The sequence below is a fragment of the Chelonia mydas genome, chromosome 1, assembly GCF_015237465.2.
Source record: "Chelonia mydas isolate rCheMyd1 chromosome 1, rCheMyd1.pri.v2, whole genome shotgun sequence".
Taxonomy (NCBI): domain Eukaryota; kingdom Metazoa; phylum Chordata; order Testudines; family Cheloniidae; genus Chelonia; species Chelonia mydas.
The window spans coordinates 17,069,341-17,088,241 of NC_057849.1; the positions used below are offsets into that span (position 1 = coordinate 17,069,341).

Sequence of the window (18,901 nt, forward strand, 5' to 3'; positions counted from 1 at the left end):
CTGCAAGCACCACCCCTGCAGCTCCCATTGGCCACTGCTCCCTGTTCCTGGCCAATGAGAGCTGCGGGGGCGGTGCTTGCAGGCAGGAGCAGCGCGCAGAGGGCGACCTCTGCCCTCCCTCCCTCCCCCGGGGCTGTGGGGCTGTGCTGGCCACTTCCGGGAGCGGCGTGGGACCGAGGCAGGCAGGGAGCCTGTCTTAGCGGCAGCCTCGCTGTGCCGCCAGAGATTGCGATCAGCTGGGAGATCCTCTAGGATCGACCAGTCGATTGCGATTGACCGGTTGGTGACCACTACACTAGAGAATCGTCTTCCATGGCCAGAGGTTCTCAAGATTATTTTCATGGCTTGCCACAAATCTGTCCCTAGTCCTTCCTCAGCTGCTCCGCAGAACTTTTTGCATCCATCTCTACAGCAGATTGATGGTGGCACTAGGGGATCCAGAGCTGGTGTATTTGGGGTGCTCTGAGCCTAAGAAGGAGTTGATTGCAAGGGACCAAGCAAACATGCTACAGCAGGAGACCAGGGATGAAGACTGGAAGGCGGTCCTACCTTCTCCCTGACAACTCCTCCTGGCCTTGATTTCCCTTCTTTTGCTTGACAAATATAGGAGGCAAAAAAGTCTGGCTTCCTATCTGCTTATATTGGCATGTATGTCTTTCGATGAGGTCTGAGAAATGTTCATACCAGAGCTTAGGAAACTATTGATTGCAAAAAGGTGTTTGTTTCCCTCCCCAACAACATTTCCCATTTTTCTCAATTAATGAAATCGCCACAGGTTAGCAAAAAAGATTCAAGCTTGAAATGAAAGAAGCATGCACCTGGTTTCCAAGGCAGAGGCGGCGTTAGAGATCATTTCATTCAAAACCAGTAATTCAGGACAGATGAGGTGAAATCACAGGAAACAAATTAGTGAGACATGTTGCATGAATTTGCATGGGAATTTTAAAACCAGGTTCTAGCACATTTATAACTTTGGGAACGATATATTAGTTCCGTTCTGCTACCGACCTAGCAGGGGGCACTTATGTACAATTCTTATGGGTTTGGAGTCTATAACGTAAGAGTGGCTTTAATTTCCTCTATAAAGAGTGGATTTAAAACAAAATAATCAGTTTGGCTATTTGGACATCTCTTCCCACCCTTCCGGCCATAACAACTGTAGTGTAGTTTATAGAGATTGCAATAAAATGATACAAATCGCAGATTAGTCAAGATGGGTTCAGTTAGCAATGTGTGTAGCTCAGAGTTTAAGGTTAAGCTACTTACTGCTCCGTTCCCGCACGCAACATTCCATTCCCTAGTAAGTGCGTAGGGACAGATCGCACAGACTAATAGGGTGAAATTCACTCTTGCGCCAAGGGCTAACACAGGGCCTAGGTAACACACTTAAGCCCCAATTAAGCCCTCAAAATAAGGGTTAAGACCCTGATCCTGCACCACTGAAGACCAGGGGGCTTTGCTGTTGACTTCAATAGATTCAAGGTCAAGCCCGAAGTGGGATTTAAGTGATGCACAGGCCTTGTGTGCTGGCCCTCTGGAAGGGGTGAAATTTCACACAGATACCTTAATCCAGGGTGCTGTGCGTGGTGTAGTAGGTGCATAACTAGTCTGAGCCTTATGTCAGTGAATTTACTTTGCTTTTTTAGCTTCTTCCCCACATTCCCAGACTGGTGGCCTCTCTGAACAAGGAAGACTCCAACTCAGCAACAAGCTGCCTGGAACAGCTGGCCGAGCTGATCCACTCTATGTTCTTCCGGTTTTCAGGATTTCCAGATCTCTATGAGCCGGTCATGGAAGCAGTCAAAGTAAGGCATGCAGTTCTGATCTCGTCCTCTGAACCGCATATAAACTATCTTTAGTTTGCTGTTCAATACAGAGCGACCTTGTCATCATTAGAGATGGGCCTGAATCAGATCTGAGCTCTCCTCACTCTGCGGGGAAGGGGATGCTTCAGATTCTGAATCTTATTTGAAAAGCTTGGCCCTGTCATTGAGGGAGGGACCATCTCTTACTATGTGTCTGTGCAGTGCCTAGCACTGTGGGGTCCTGATCACAAGTGTTGCTTCTAGCCACCGCTCTAATCCAAATAAAATAGAATAAATTATACTATGCTTAAGCAAGTCATAGTGGGGAGTCGATACTGCCCCCTAGGAGTTTCCAGTGACTTGAATTTCCCACTGAAGCTTTGCCGATGAGGTCCACTGGTACCTCTCAGTGATTCTTTATTACATCACAGGAAGTAAAATTGATTTTGACAAAGATCTCTCGTTGTTTCTAAGGCTCTTCCAATTCCAAATGAAGACCGAATTAAACATTTATTGGGACAAAATGCTTGGACCTCCCAGAAGAATGAGCTGGCCTGTTTCTACCCACGTCTAGCTTCCAAATCTGACACAGGGAAGATTGGGTTAATTAACCTGGGGAACACCTGCTACATGAACAGCATCATTCAGGCTCTTTTCATGGCCTCTGAGTAGGTTTCCTTTCCCTCTCCTCTACCCATAGTGCTGTGAGTTTGTCTGTTACAGAAACTGGGTTTCCCCAATGGCTAATTTTCTCTGTGTTTTTGATTTGCTTTTAAAGCTTTAGGCACTCGGTGCTGAATTTAACCGAAAGCAATTCTCAGCCCTTGATGACAAAGCTCCAGTGGCTCTTTGCGTTTCTGGAGCACAGTCAGGTAATTATTGCACATTCTTGTTTGTACCGTTGGTGTCATCTGGATGCTACACCCAGCCTGGTTCAATTGCTGATAAGAGGCCTATGCGTCCTGGTGCAGTTTATAAAGTGCCAAATTCTGTTTCTGTTATGTACTCCTGGAGGAATTCTGCACCACTGCGCAATGCAGAATTAATGTTCTGTGCAGAATTTCATGTTTCCCCTGGAGACCTGGGACTACAGAGTTGCTGGCTGCCATTAGGGGCTGCTGTACTCTGCAGAGCCCATCTCTCCAGCTCACAGTGAGTGGCGTGCCCAGCCTGGTGGGGATGGAAACTCTGCATGCTTTGGCTGCCTGGCTTGATCCTCATCTGCCCGGGGATGGGAGAAGGCATGGGAGACCTGGCTCTGGTAAAGGGTGAGGAAGGGCAGTGCCGCACTGCACTGTTTCCCCTGGCAGGACAGTAAAGAAGTGGTGGGGAGTAAAGGCTCTGGGAGGGATGGATGCAGGTGTCTCGGGCAGGGGTGCCCTATGGCTGGACTTTGGGGGGAGGGAGGTGCAGGTGTTTGGGCTCTGGGGGGCTCCGTGCAGCCCTCTCCAGTACCCCGCAACTGGAACAGGGTTGTCATAGGGGTTTTTTTTAATTCTCTGCTCCTGGGGGAATCTTTTTTCTTAGGGTATGTATTGCTGACATACGTGTTGACAGGTATTTTGAAATAAATTACCCAAATAATTGAAACTGGAGTGATTATATTGTGTTATTTTGACAAATAAATATGCAGAATTTTAAAATATTGTGCACAGAATTTTTAATATTTTGGTGCAGATTTTCCCCAGGAGTAATTATGGGTTCAGATTTGGAAAAATATATGTGGTGGTCTCTCCCAAGCTTCTCACTCATGAGAATGGGCAGTCTTCAGGTTATAATCTCCCCTGGCATGGTCAGTGTAATAGTTAATATTAACATTTAAATATTCATTCGATTCAGTGGGTTTAGAGATGAATGAGTTGGCAGCTTTTGGAACTCTTGTTTCAGGCTGCCTGTAGACTCAGGCAAACATGGGGGAGGGATAGCTCAGTGGTTTGAGCATTGGCCTGCTAAACCCAGCGTTGTGAGTTCAATCCTTAAGGGGGCCATTTAGGAATCTGGGGCAAAAATTGGGGATTGGTCCTGCTTTGAGCAGGGGGTTAGACTAGATGACCTCCTGAGGTCCCTTCCAACCCTGATATTCTATCATTCTATGATCATAATAGTGGTGATACATGGCTCATAGTTTGAAGGTTATTTTCACAACCATAAAAGATCAAGGCCAAGATTTTCAAAAGTGACTGATGAGTGATTTTGGGTGCTTCCATTTTGGATGGCCAATTTGAAGCCTCTGAGAGAGGCCACTGAAGGGTGATGGGTAGTAATTCCCAAGCCATGGTCAGTAGAGAGCTGGCTCTTCCTCATTTCTAGATGATTGAAAGAAGATGAGAATGCATCAGTACTTTTCTGCTGTTGCTTTTCTATGCTAGCAACTGCTGTGGTTGCCACAAGGGTGTTACTCAACGGCTAGTGGGAGAGGAGGTGGACATCACAGTTATGAATAGAAGGGCTTGGGCTCCACACAATTGCATGGATAGGGTGGTATCCACAAACCAATGGATATAAAGATGTGGTCATGCTTTGAAAACACTTGAACGTCCAGCATTGGGGATAACTCCGGATGTACTGTCAATGCTGGATAAGAGCTAATGTTGTCACACTTTGCCTAAGAGCTTGCTGCTTCATACTGTCTTCCTTCTCATTCAATCAGCTGCATTCCTACTGACTAAAATACGTGGTTACTCTTATTATCCATCTGACCCTGGGGTCCCAGGGGCATAACATGCGGCAGTGCTTATATGGTCAATCACACTGTCTCCCTGTCAGGGTTCCCTCCCCACTCTGAACTCTAGGGTACAGATGTGGGGACCTGCATGAAAGACCCCCGAAGCTTATTTCTACCAGCTTAGGTTAAAAACTTCCCCAAGGCACAAATCCTTCCTTGTCCTTGGATGGGTACTGCTGCCACCACCAAGTGAGTTGGACAAAGATTCAGGAAAAGGACAACTTGGAGTTTCTGTTCCCTAAAATATCTCCCCAAGCTCCTTCACCCCCTTTCCTGGGGAGGCTTGAGAATAATCTACCAACCAAATATGTAAACCAGATTCTTAAAAAACAGAACTTTATTATAAAGAAAAAAAAAGTAAAAGAAGCACCTCTGTAAAATCAGGATGGAAGGTAACTTCACAGGGTAAAGACAGGTTTCAGAGTAACAGCCGTGTTAGTCTGTATTCGTAAAAAGAAAAGGAGTACTTGTGGCACCTTAGAGACTAACCAGTTTATTTGAGCATGAGCTTTCGTGAGCTACAGCTCACTCCTAACAAAGAAAATAACAGAACGCCACTAGCCGTCACCTTCAGCCCCCAACTAAAACCCCTCCAACGCATTATTAAGGATCTACAACCTATCCTGAAGGATGACCCAACACTCTCACAAATCTTGGGAGAAAGGCCAGTCCTTGCCTACAGACAGCCCCCCAAGCTGAAGCGAATACTCACCAACAACCACATACCACACAACAGAACCACTAGCCCAGGAACCTATCCTTGCAACAAAGCCCGTTGCCAACTGTGCCCACATATCTATTCAGGGGACACCATCACAGGGCCTAACATCAGCCACACTATCAGAGGCTCGTTCACCTGCACATCCACCAATGTGATATATGCCATCATGTGCCAGCAATGCCCCTCTGCCATGTACATTGGTCAAACTGGACAGTCTCTACGTAAAAGAATAAATGGACACAAATCAGATGTCAAGAATTATAACATTCATAAACCAGTCGGAGAACACTTCAATCTCTCTGGTCACGCAATCACAGACATGAGGGTCGCTATCTTAAAGCAAAAAAACTTCAAATCCAGACTCCAGCGAGAAACTGCTGAATTGGAATTCATTTGCAAATTGGATACTATTAATTTGGGCTTGAATAGAGACTGGGAGTGGCTAAGTCATTATGCAAGGTAGCCTGTCTCCCCTTGTTTTTTTTCCTGCAAACCCCCCCCCCAAGACGCTCTGGTTAAACTTGGGTTATTGCTGTGCACATTGTGGGATGAGCTGTTGCCAGCAGGAGAATGAGTTTGTGTGTGTGGTTTTTGGAAAAAAAAGGGGGGGGTGGGGGGGCGGGGTGAGAAAACCTGGATTAGTGCTGGAGGTGACCCACCTTGATTATCATGCGCATTATAAAGAGGGGTTTCAAAGGGGGATGGGCTGTTGCCAGCAGGAGAGTGAATTTGTATGTGTGTGTGTAGGGGGGGGGGGGGAAGGGTGAGAAAACCTGGGATTTGTGCTGGAAATGGCTCTACTTGAGGATCACTTTAGATAAGCTGTTGCCAGCGGGGGAGTGAGGTGGGAGGAAGTTTTGTTTCATGGTCTCTGTGTGTATATAATGTCTTCTGCAGTTTCCACGATATGCTATGCATCCGATGAAGTGAGCTGTAGCTCACGAAAGCTCATGCTCAAATAAACTGGTTAGTCTCTAAGGTGCCACAAGTACTCCTTTTCTTTTCACAGGGTAAGCAGATTCAAAACACAGAGGATTCCCCTCTCGGCAAAACTTTAAAGTTAGAAAAAACAGGGATAAACCTCCCTCTTAGCACAGGGAAAATTCACAAGTTGAAAAGAAAAGATAATCTAACGCGCCCTGCCTTATTTACTTCCTCTTTTTGCAATATTGAGACTCATTTTAGGATGATTTTAGGAGAAGGAGTTTTCTGACTTGATGCTTCTCTGCTTCCCCAGAGAACACACAAACAAAGCCTCCCCACAACCCCTGATTTGAAAGTATCTTCTTTCCTCATTAGTCCTTTTGGGCAGGTGCCAACCAGGTTATTTGAGCTTCTTAACCCCATACAGGTAAGGAAGAATTCTAGGCTACCCTTAGCTGTATGGTTATGACACTCCCTAACAGCTTCTAGCTATTGTCTCTTCTCATGTTGATCTTCTTTCAGCTCTTAATATCTCTTCTCATGCAGAGCTGTGTCCCCATCCATATTAATTAGATAGCCGCTTCCTCAAGGCATTGCTCAGTAATATAGTACCTGCCTACAGTGATCAGAATAATGGGTGGAAGTTGTTTTATTTTTATAAAAGGATTTGGATCAAATTTAATGGAGGATCAAATGAACTGGTGAATGAATTAAGTGGAAGTCTCTGTACTAGTATATAAATAGTTTAAACATGGAAGGCAGAGATGAATAAAAGGGGACATGAAGAAAATTAATAAAATAATGAGTGGGCTAGAGAAGGTAGATCAGTTAAATTGATGCTCCCAAGAGCAAGGAAACATTCAAGGAAATTGAGAGGTAGCCAGTTCAAAACTGATAAAAGAAAATACTTTTCCATATAATATGCAATTAGCCTGTGGAACTCACTACCACAAAGTACCATAAGGGCAAGAGCTTAGAAGGATTCGGAAAGGGGTTTGTTTAGGCATTTATATGGACAACAGGAATATCCAGAGTTACCCTCGTACATCATAGTATAAACAATTAGATGTTAGGGATTAGAAGTAAACTTCCCTCGGGCCAGGTTATCCTGTAATCTCCTTCAGCAGGGTTTCTTCCTCTGAAGCAGTGGGTACTGGCCATTGTGGGAGACGAGATACAGGACTAGATGGACCCACTGGCCTGATCCATTACAACAACTCCTATGCTCCTAAGAATGAAGAGGAGGCTGAGTTTCATAGATTCATAGATATTTAGGTCAGAAGGGACCATTATGATCATCTAGTCTGACCTCCTGCACAATGCAGGCCACAGAATTTCACCCACCACTCCTACAAAAAAACCTCACACCTATATCTGTGCTATTGAAGTCCTCAAATTGTAGTTTAAAGACCTCAAGGAGCAGAGAATCCTCCAGCAAGTGACCCGTGCCCCATGCTACAGAGGAAGGCGAAAAACCTCCAGGGCCTCTTCCAATCTGCCCTGGAGGAAAATTCCTTCCCGACCCCAAATATGGCGATCAGCTAAACCCTGAGCATATGGGCAAGATTCATCAGCCAGATACTACAGAAAATTCTTTCCCAGGTAACTTGGATCTTACCCCATCTAAAACCCATCACAGGCCATTGGGCCTATTTACCATGAATATTTAATTACCAAAACCATGTTATCCCATCATACCATCTCCTCCATAAACTTATCGAGTTTAATCTTAAAGCAAGATAGATCTTTTGCCCCCACTACTTCCCTCGGAAGGCTATTCCAAAACTTCACTCCTCTGATGGTTAGAAACCTTCGTCTAATTTCTAATCTAAATTTCCTAGTGGCCAGTTTATATCCATTTGTTCTTGTGTCCACATTGGTACTGAGTTTAAATAATTCCTCTCCCTCTCTGGTATTTATCCCTCTGATATATTTATAGAGAGCAATCATATCTCCCCTCAGCCTTCTTTTAGTTAGGCTAAACAAGCCAAGCTCCCTGAGTCTCCTTTCATAAGACAAGTTTTCCATTCCTCGGATCATCCTAGTAGCCCTTCTCTGTACCTGTTCCAGTTTGAATTCATCCTTCTTAAACATGGGAGACCAGAACTGCACACAGTACTCCAGGTGAGGTCTCACCAGTGCCTTATATAACGGTACTAAAACCTCCTTATCCCTACTGGAAATACCTCTCCTGATGCATCCCAAGATGACATTAGCTTTTTTCACAGCCATATCACATTGGCAGCTCATAGTCATCCTATGATCAACCAATACTCCAAGGTCCTTTTCCTCCTCCGTTACTTCTAGTTGATGCGTCCCTAGCTTATAACTAAAATTCTTGTTATTAATCCCTAAATGCATGACCTTACACTTCTCACTATTAAATTTCATCCTATTCCTATTACTCCAGTTTACAAGGTCATCCAGATCCTCCTGTAGGGTATCCCTGTCCTTCTCTAAATTAGCAATACCTCCCAGCTTTGTATCATCTGCAAACTTTATTAGCACACTCCCACTTTTTGTGCCCAGGTCAGTAATAAAAAGATTAAATAAGATTGGTCCCAAAACCGATCCCTGAGTTGAAATGTGAAGAATTACCACTTCCATATGAAGAAAAGGAGGACTTGTGGCACCTTAGAGACTAACCAATTTATTTGAGCATAAGCTTTCGTGAGCTACAGCTCACTTCATCGGATGCATACTGTGGAAACTGCAGAAGTGAGCTGTAGCTTACTGTAGTCTCTGTAGTCTCTAAGGTGCCACAAGTACTCCTTTTCTTTTTGCGAATACGACTAATGCAGCTGTTACTCTGAAACACTTCCACATGAGCCCTCAGAGAGGCAGAATAACATTATCCAAGATGAAATGTAGCCAGGAGTCTGCTGTTAAGATGCTCCTGCTTATGCAAAATGTGCTGTGAGATTTTAAGGCATGTATGTGGCTGAAACCTTCATTTCAAGTCTCATTTGAAAGAGTATATAACACAAATAGAGCATGCACTTATATAGCACCTTTCCTTTGAGGATCTCAAAGCACTTTACAAATGTAGGCCCATTTCAATGACTCTGCTTTACAGGTGGGAAAATTGAGGCACGGAGAGGTTAAGCGACTTGCCTGAGGTCACACAGCAAGACAGTGGCAGAGGTGGGACTAGAACACATGTTTTCTGAAGCCTATTCCCTTACTCTAACCCCTGAATGCTCCCTAATTGCAATGCACCAATGAAGTTTGCCCTGGTTCCCGATTAGGGAGGCCATTCGTCTGGTTTAAAACGGGACTGTCCTAGTTTTGTAAAGTTCCGTCCCTCTCTGCTAGTGATTAAAACCAGACATGGCTTTGTCTGATGGAAATCTGTCTCTGGAGGAGGACGCCAGTGGGGGCGGTGCCTCTGCGGCGTGGCGGGGGCGGGCCCATGGCGTTCTGCTGTTCAGTCGGCGCAGCTGGGCCAGCTGCAGCAGCTGCCCTCTCCTCTCCTTGGCTGCTAGACGCTGCACACCAGGCAGCCAGCCGATACTTTGACGGGGCTAACAGCTGGTTAGACTCTGCAGGAAGGGGGCCAAACTGGCCTCTGTGCTGTCCCCTGTCAGGCATCAGGAAGCCAGCAAAAAGGAGGTTACAGTCGTCAACGTTTTGAGATTATGAGGAGGGACCAGAGTTTATGCAGGATGAAAAAGGTCAGATTTTAGAAACAGCAGAGAGGAAAACACAGCTGGATGTGGCGGCACGGGAGAGGGAAGAATCAAAGAGGACTCACAAGTTAATGGTCTGAGTGGCGGATAGGGAAGATGGTGATATTTCAACAGCGAATGCAGGAAGGAGTTCCATTTTTTTGATCAGGTTAAATTTAAGATGAAGGGAAGACAACGAGGGGGGATGTCAGAGAGAGATTGAGAGGGCAGGGCTGAAGTACAGGATTGAAACTGAATGGATTGGAAAGGTAACTTTGTGCATCAAGGCCAAGGACCGGGGCCTGGTAGCTGAGGGGGAGGTTGACAGGCTGTTAGAATGGAGGGCCTGATATTAAAAGTAACCTCAGGCTCTAGCAGGAACTCATGTGTGTTCCCTGGTAGTGCACCAGTAACTCATGTCTGTGTGTCTGTCCCTGGTGGTGCACAGTAAACGGTGTGAACAGAACTGTGAGCGACAGTGTGCTTAAAAGGCTCTTAAACCCAGACTCCAGAGCCTGCCACACTTGACTCTCCCAAGCAGAACATGTGACTCCATCATGGTCGTGTCGCTGCCTTGTGTTTATCGAATACATCGGTGATGCTCATGCTCCAAACAGAGGAGAATCGTATGTGGTTTACAGCCAACTTCTGGTCTGGATAAGCAGCCAACAATGAAACAGTCTCTCTCTAACGGTGCCCTGTGGGCTTGTCTGAACACGGTGAGAGAAAACCCTTTCTAGCAGAACTGCTGCATCTGCTATCAGCACTTGTGTGGCACCAGGGGCAGGGGTGGAAGCAGCATATGGCTGTATCTCAGAATAACCCGCTTACCTTAAATGCATATCACTGAGGCCATTCAAAAGCAGCTGGAATGTCTGGCTCGGGTTACGATCACCTCAGTGGGTCCCACATGTAGCTACTTCGTAGCGGAAAAGGGTAGCAAGTAGCAACATAACCAAAGGACTGTGGGATTCTAGGTTTGCTAACATCTGCTCCTTCACTTAGAGCAGAGGGTCCGATTCAGGTTTAGGGGAAGCAGGTGTGAACTTGACTGAAGCCAGTATTTTGCATATAAGAGTCAAAAAGAAGCTTCTTTACTGTACCCTGCTGGGCCTTTTGGTACTGGGCTCTTTGGGTTCTTATACTGTGCCTGTCCCATCACCATAGTAGGGGAACACATGGCAGTCTGTCTGAACCATGGGAATTCTCTGAGTCTTTTAAAAAATCCTGGTCCCTGGTGGAAAATTAATAATCTCCATGATCAGGGTGACTACACCACTGCCCATACAGATAGCTTGTTCCCTCAAACTCTGATTCACAAGCAGTTCTCAGCTGTAGTCAATAAAGTCAACATCGTCTCTGAGTTTTTTTATAGTCACCGCGCTGAAACGCAAGACGTCTTTTAATCCCGAATGGCCAAAAGAATCTGAGTTCATTGCTGAAAGCAGGAACGGAGAGCATCGCGCATCTTGCAGCCTGTATAGGAGTGATGTAGCTGTCAGCAATCATCGAAAAGAAGACTTGAATCAACACATTTCTTCTGAAAAGTACAAACAGAACTCGTGCAGTGCAGCTACTTCTGCTAATATGCAGAACTTCTTCAAAGCAAGCGTGTCACCTCATGCCGATAATGTGACTGCTGCTGAACTTTGCAAAGTGGTCCATGCTCTTATGCGTCACCATTCGTAACGAAGCATCAACGGTTGCGTAAAATTTAATAAAACTATTTACCATGACTCGTCTGTGGCTAAAGACTTGACTTGCAGAAAAAGCAAGGCAAAAAGCATTGAGCAAGAACATTTTAGCCCCGTATTCAATTCAGAAGCATTTAGACTATATTAAGAGTAATGATCTATATTTCTATTTGACCACTGATTCTTTAAATAAGGGAGCAGCAAAGTGTTTTTCTTTAGTCTTAACGTATTTCAGTTTTGAAAAAGGGATTCAAACTTTCTCCTGGATTTAACAGTGATAGTCAGGAAACTGCGCAAGCCTTTGTCACAGAAACATGTGGCTTTTGACCTCAGTTTGCAGTTGTCAGCCTATGCAGCAGATAATGCCAGTGCAAATTACTGGAAGCATAACAAGGTTTACCCGAAACTAGGGCTGTCAATTAATCACAGTTAACTCAAGCAATTAACTGAAAACAAATTAACTTGATTAAAAAAAATGAATTGTGATTAATTGGAGTTTTAATCCCACTGTTTAACAATAATAGAATACCAATTTAAATTTTTTATAAATGTTTTTGGATGTTTTTCTACATTTTCAAATATATTTATTTCAATTACAACACAGAATACAAAGTGCTCACTTTATATTATTATTTTTGATTACAAATATTTACACTGTAAAAAAGATAAACTAAAGAAATAGTATTTGTCAGTTCACCTCAGACAAGTCCTGTAGTGCAATCTCTTTATCATGCAAGTACAACTTACAAATGTAGAATTATTTTTTTTACATAACTGCACTCAAAAACAAAACAATGTAAAACTTTAGAGCCTACTAGTCCATTCAGTCCTACTTCTTGTTCAGCCAATCGCTAAGACAAACAAGTTTTTGTTTACATTTACGGGAGATAATGGTGCCTGCTTCTTATTTACAATGTCACCTGAGAGTGAGAACAGGCATTCGTATGGCACTGTTGTAGTCAGTGTTCCATGCTATTTACATGCCAGATATGCTGAACGTTCATATACCCTTTCATGCTTTGACTTGTAGATTGCAGTTCTTATCTCTTTTTACAGTGCAAATATTTGTAATAAAAATAATAATATAAACAGTACAAAGTATAAAATATTTGTAATAAAAAATAACGTATATGTATATATAATATCCGTATGTCTATAATATAAGAATGTATATATAATACACAAATAATATATTTGTAATAAAATAATATAAATAGTATAAAGTATAAAATATTTGTAATAAAAAATAATAATATAAAGTGAACACTCTACATTTTGTATTCTGTGTGGTAGCTGAAATCAATATATTTGAAAGTGTAGAAAAACATCCCAAACTATTTATAATAAATTGAAATTGGTATTCTATTATTGTTTAACAGTGGGATTAAAACTGCGATTAATCGTGATTAATTTTTTAAATCATTTGACAACCCTACCAGAAACTGAAAAATGCCAACAGGGACACTTTAGCAGCCAGTTGCTTAGCACACATTCTTCATAGCACAACAGAGTAGGCGGCAAAAAAACGTTGTCAGTGTAGAATATTTAATTCTAAAGGTTTATTCTCACTTCAGCGTTTCTGCTCCTGGAACAGAACAATGAAAGGTGATTTGTGACCGTGAGGTGGAAGAGTGCAATCTGTTGAGACACGTTACCAGGTGGCTGTCTCTTTTGCTGGCAGTCAATAGATTACTGAAGTGCTGGAACCCGCTACCCAGTGATTTCTAGTGTTTAGGAGAGGAGGAGTGTCCCAAAGTAATCTGGAGATGCTTGGGTAACAAGGGGGGGTACCAGTGAGGTTGCTGAACTATATTTGCTCTTTGTGAGCCATGCTCTGAAGCTATTCACGGATTGTATTGATGCTTTAGAAGCCAAGTGCTTTAGTGTTCTTTTAGTGCGTGAGCTCACGAAGGGACTGAATATGAAACTGGAGGGAAGGATTAGGGACAAATTCTTTGGATACATGTGAATTCTATGCTCCAGGGATTTACTCAAAATATTCCTGGAAGGTGTAAAAAGGGCTTCATGACCTTTATGAAAGAGCAAAGAAGTATCTGCATGACAGGTATGACTTCCCTTTGCTTTCACAGCAAAGTGTTCCGGTTAGCTCTTGAAAAACCCATCAGCTTTGAAGAATTTTTCTGAAGCTGTATGCCCTTGTAGCATGAAAGAATGAAGAATTTGGCATGGTAGAAAGTCTAATCTCTTCTCTTGCATTAAAGGATTGCCTGCCTCGTGAAGAGAGGTACCCAAAAAATTTCATCAGAGCACAGGGCAACTTCAAGGACTTGAAGAAAATCCAGCTGTTACATCTCTTCAGTACCACATGGCAATGCTCACACGGAGAGGGTTTTCTTTTTGATGATCACATCTTGGAGAAATGAAAAGATACAGAGATCATGAAAGTGGAGCTCCATATATGTGTCAGTTCAACAGAGGAATGCAAGAATATGTACACTGAACAAGAACAAAGAACTTCTGAAGGCCTGGGATGGGCACCGATAAAAGGCTATGGTATTCTGTGAATTTTGGCACACCACACAATCTACTTCTCGCTAGCAAGCCTAACTGCCTTTACATTGTCACATTGTTCCCTACACACAAATGAACACCGTCTTTTATTGAGAAAGTTCTGAGTGACGTTGTAATATTTCATGCCATTCTGTGTAATCATAAACAGAATTGAATGCAGGGTTTGCAGGCTGTTGCACTGTCGAGCTTGCCAAAAAATCAGGACTAGTCTTTTACAATAATACTCAGGAATGAGCTGGGCATTTTAAATGTGGCAGTGTTTTCGTACAGGTTTCATTTGCTAACATTTCCACATGTGGGGTCATGCCGGCGGGAGTGGGGATGCCCTGTATTCTGGGGATGCATCAGCGGCCGCCCTACTCCCTGAGTTTGCAGTGTACCAGCATTCCAGTGATAAAAAGAAATCTTTTTATTGTCCTGCTAATGTTACACTTCAGGGACACTTTTAAACCTGGAGTTTTATTGAACTTAGTATCAACCTCCCGCCCTCCAAGCAAACATAGTTTGCACAAGCCCTGCTCAGTTCTTTCAGAGCACATACCACTTTGCTGCAACCAGAGCTGTCCGCTTTGGCCCCCTCAGCAGACCTTCAATCCTTAAAGGGACAAGGCACAGGTACCTCTATTCCCAACATTCGCTGATGCGTGCTACACTGCCTCCCGACAGGTCTCCATGACTGACTGTGTCTGCAAGGGCCTGACCCAACTCTCATTGAAGTGAATGCAAAGTGATGCCCAATGGGAGTGGACCGGCCTTAAATGCTTCTCTTCCTCTCATTTTGTTGTTGCCAGCGACCTGCTATCTCACCTGAAGGCTTCCTCTCAGCCTCCTGGCCTCCTTGGTTTAGCCCTGGAGCTCAGCAGGACTGTTCTGAATACCTGAAGTACCTGCTGGATCGGTAAGTGGCAGCCTTTGTACATGTTTAGAGTGTAAACTCTTTGGGGCAGGAGGCAGGTCTCTCTCTGTTCTGGGTTTGTACAAGGCAGAGCCTCCTAAACACAACGTGATAAATGACAACAGAGATGCAAACAGCTGTTCATCTGGGTCATTGTGCTCATCCCCTGCCAATGTGGGATTGTTCCCTAGAGAGAAAGTTGGACAACTAATATCAGTGATCATTTCCAAGGCTTTCTAAACACTGTATTGACTCACAGGTGAGTAATGTACTGTGGGGTCTGAGTGAGTGAGGTTACCCTGGACTAGCTGGGCCCACCGAGGGGATAAGGAAGCTAGTAATGTCAGCTAGGGCCCGAGGGGGTTCTTTAGTTCACAGGCTGGAGCACTGTGTGTTTGGAGCTGAAGGAGAAGGGTTCTAGTCGCAGCTTCAATTATAAAGCCCTACTTTAGGCTCTCCTGTATATAAACTTTGGCTTGGAAAAATCAGTTTGGCCTGAAAATTGCCACATACGCCCTGAAGGCAAAGGGGATTGTCTCTGCCGAGTGTGTGGGAAAATCTGACTATTTCTGAATGACAAGCATTTAAAAAAAACGCACCCCTGTTTGAAATTTTGACTTTTGTCTAAAATTTCTGTCTCTCTCTGTAGCTCAAAAGCCACAGATCCTCTTCAAATCCCAGCTGCAGGTGGGCACGCAAAGGAGTTCTGGCAGAAATGGGGTGTGTGGCACATGTAAAGTGTATGCGCCCCAAATCCCATCCCCTCACCCCCACTCAGGCAGAAGAACCTCATCAGGCAGGATCCTCCAGGCCAAGCTTTACCGTGTGGGGAGTCACCAGCCGTAAGGAGAGGAAACTCCATAAAGTGATAGTCTTTGGCTGAAAGTGTTGAGAAGTTGAAAGTACATCAACCTCCTAGGGAGTTGGGTGTGAAAAAATAAGTAGTGAGAGGCTGTCTGTGGATGAGGGGCCACACGTTGGAGGTCACTGGTCTGTTGTGTGATTTCTAATGCAGGTGTTTTTCCTCTGCCAAAGGCTACATGAAGAAGAGAAAACTGGGAAAAGAATTTACCAAAAGCTTAAAGAGTCCAACTTGATGCCTCAGGCTGAGGAGCGCCACTACGTAAACAAGACATTAATTGAGAAAATGTTCGGGGGTAAGATGATGACAAAAATCCGCTGTCTGAAGTGTCTAAATGTCTCCTCCCGAGAAGAAGCCTTTACAGACCTGTCCTTGGCTTTCCCACCGTCCAACAGACACATGCGTCTGCAGAGCTACACAGCAGTTTTACCAGTGGAAGAAATCGGCCCACAGATTATTGAGCCACCCATAAAACCACAGAGTCAGGCAATGGAATCTCCAAGGAGGCAAAGGAAGCACCCCGTGTCTGGAGAACCTCCCGTCCGGCTCTTGCCAGTAGAAACAGTAGGGTTCCAGGAAGCAGAGGGACAAGCGACTCCTTTCATCCTGAGATCCGACAGAGATCACGTCAGTCTGGAGGCAGTGAAAGATCCACTGTTGGCTTTTGGAGAGCAGACCTGTGGCTCCGAGGACTCCAGATCTGTCCCGGACTTGATCAACTATTTCTTATCACCGGAGGTGCTGACATCCGAGAATAAATATCACTGTGAGAAGTGCGCTTCCCTGCAAGATGCGGAGAAAGTGGCCGAGCTGACAGAGGGGCCACACTACCTTGTCCTCACCCTGCTGAGGTTCTCCTTTGACCTGAGGACCATGAAGAGGAAGAAGATCCTGGATAATGTCTCAATTCCATTGGTGCTGAAGCTGCCGGTCCTGGTTGCCTCTGAGGACTCCGGTGAAGTTTGCCAGAACAGGAATGGATTTGTGTCCATGGTGTATGATCTCTGCAGCGTGGTGGTCCATTCTGGAGTCTCCTCAGAGAGTGGCCACTACTATTGTTATGCCAGAGAGTGTACCAGTACTAGTGCCAGCAGTCAGCCAAGGGACGGGGCACAGAAAAGCATGTCAGACAAGCAGATGGACTTTGAAATCCAGTGGTACCTCTTCAACGACACCAGGGTATCCTTTTCCTCCTTCGAATCGGTCAGCAACGTGACCTCTTTCTTCCCCAAAGACACGGCCTACGTGCTCTTCTACAGGCAGCGGCCTTGCAAGCAGAGCTGGGCCGTGCATGAGGCCGTTTCAGACGCCGTCCGGCTGCATGGGGATCCTTCTCCCAGTAAAGACTTGATGGAAGCCATTTCCAAAGATAACATCCTATATTTGCAGGTAACTCCATTTACCTTCTGCACCACGTTTTAGGGGACTGACTCTGCTTCCATCGAAATCAGTGTCAGCTTTTCTCTTTGCTTGAGTGGGAGCAGGCCTGTAGGTTACACTCATGGTTCCCAAAAATTGAATCTCATCTCCCTTTTAAATCCAAAGGTAAAGAGTTTCGTTATTATTTGTATAACAGTAGCTCCAACTGAGATCAGGGCCCCATTGTGCCAGGCAATGCACAAACACAGAGTGAGACACTCCCTGCCCTGAGGAGCTTACAGTCTAAATCAGTGTTGGGCCCGTGGGCTGCAGGTTGCCCACCACTGGTCTAAATAGATAGGTCAAAGTGTGGTAGGGGGAAAACAGGCCCAGAGGGGGAAGTGACTTGCCCAAGGTCACACAGCAAGTTGGTGGCAGAGACATAATTAGAACCCAGATCTCCTAAATCCTAACCCAGGGGCCTAGTTTATGTGTTGCTTTCAACTGGTCTTGGTACAGTAAGCACCTGGGACTGTTGTGAAGGATGCTATATACATGTATGCTGACAAGCATTTTCATTCACCATCATCAAATCTAAGTGCATTGCCAACCACGGCAAAATAAACCCCTTAACACACTAGTAAAGTAAGGATTATTCTTATTTAAAGATAGGGAAATTTAGGCACAGAGAGGCAAAGTGACATGCCCAAGAAGTCTGTGGCAGAGAACACCCATTTCCTGCCTCCTAGTCTTATTCCTTAAGTACATTCCACCCATTGCTGTTGTGTGTGTTGTGTTTTTTATACCAGACAGAACGTAGGCATAAGGACTCATTGGCTTAGTGTGGCTATAGCCCCATGACTGTTTGGGGAGAATCATCCCAACCAGCTACATGTTCATTGCTCCCTCTCATGCCTGCCTTGTTTGAGTTTTCTGGTTTCCTATGAGCATGGTCTATGCATTTGTAGCTGGACTTCAGCTGGTTTCTGGGACTAACAGCAGGTTTCCTCCTGACTGCACTGCCTAGAGTGCTGCTGACCTGGCCTGAATTGTATAGAAGGTTTTAGCATGGCTTCGTTTAGGTGTTTGAGTGACTTTAGTCCTCAGACGAGGTGCTACACTGCCAGCCCTTCAGCCAGAACACCTTCCTCATACACGCAATGGCTACAGCGGGGTAGCGGCTGCATAAAGCTTCCTGCTGTAATAATAATGCCTCACGGCCGATCCCTCCAGATCAAGGCTAAGGATGGGAGGGGAGCTCAGTCTCCTGGCTCACTCGGGTGGAATGGTCCGCAGAAAGGTTGAGTGGTAGGCAGGGTTGCATGCTGGCCCTCTCCGCACTACAGTGCGGTCAGTCACCCTCCTTCCAAGGGTTTCTCTGCTGTGACTGCTTGTACAAAGGCGGTGTGATGGTTTTTGGGGGCTGTGAGCCCTTGTCCATAGACCAATTCAATGAGACTTTACTGCCAGGGCAAGGCAGACAAGGGTTGCCACAGGGCAAGAAAAAGGGGGGTCTCCTGTCAGAGGTGGGTATGACCCACCCAGGACAGGGTGAGGTTTGATCCCCAGTGTCCATTTGTCATTCATGCCCACTCCTGTGTAATGGCAGGTCTGTACATTACATGACCCTTCCCCCAGGGTCAGCAACAGCTTTTCCTCATTGCTTTGTAGTGTGACATAAAGAGAGGAATTTAGCCCCATCGAGGGAACAGTGGC

At 45.0% G+C, this 18,901-nt stretch overlaps 1 protein-coding gene across 1 annotated transcript in view; it reads left to right on the forward strand.

Annotated features, from left to right (window-relative positions):
* The window catches only part of USP35 (ubiquitin specific peptidase 35), a 69,326-nt gene that overhangs the window by 43,585 nt on the left and 6,840 nt on the right, over positions 1-18,901 (forward strand). The window contains exons 6-10 of the mRNA XM_007067408.3: positions 1,647-1,805; positions 2,280-2,473; positions 2,584-2,677; positions 14,861-14,967; positions 16,000-17,215. Of these exons, the coding sequence (XP_007067470.1) occupies positions 1,647-1,805; positions 2,280-2,473; positions 2,584-2,677; positions 14,861-14,967; positions 16,000-17,215 (1,770 nt within the window). The remainder of the gene's footprint in view (positions 1-1,646; positions 1,806-2,279; positions 2,474-2,583; positions 2,678-14,860; positions 14,968-15,999; positions 17,216-18,901) is intronic.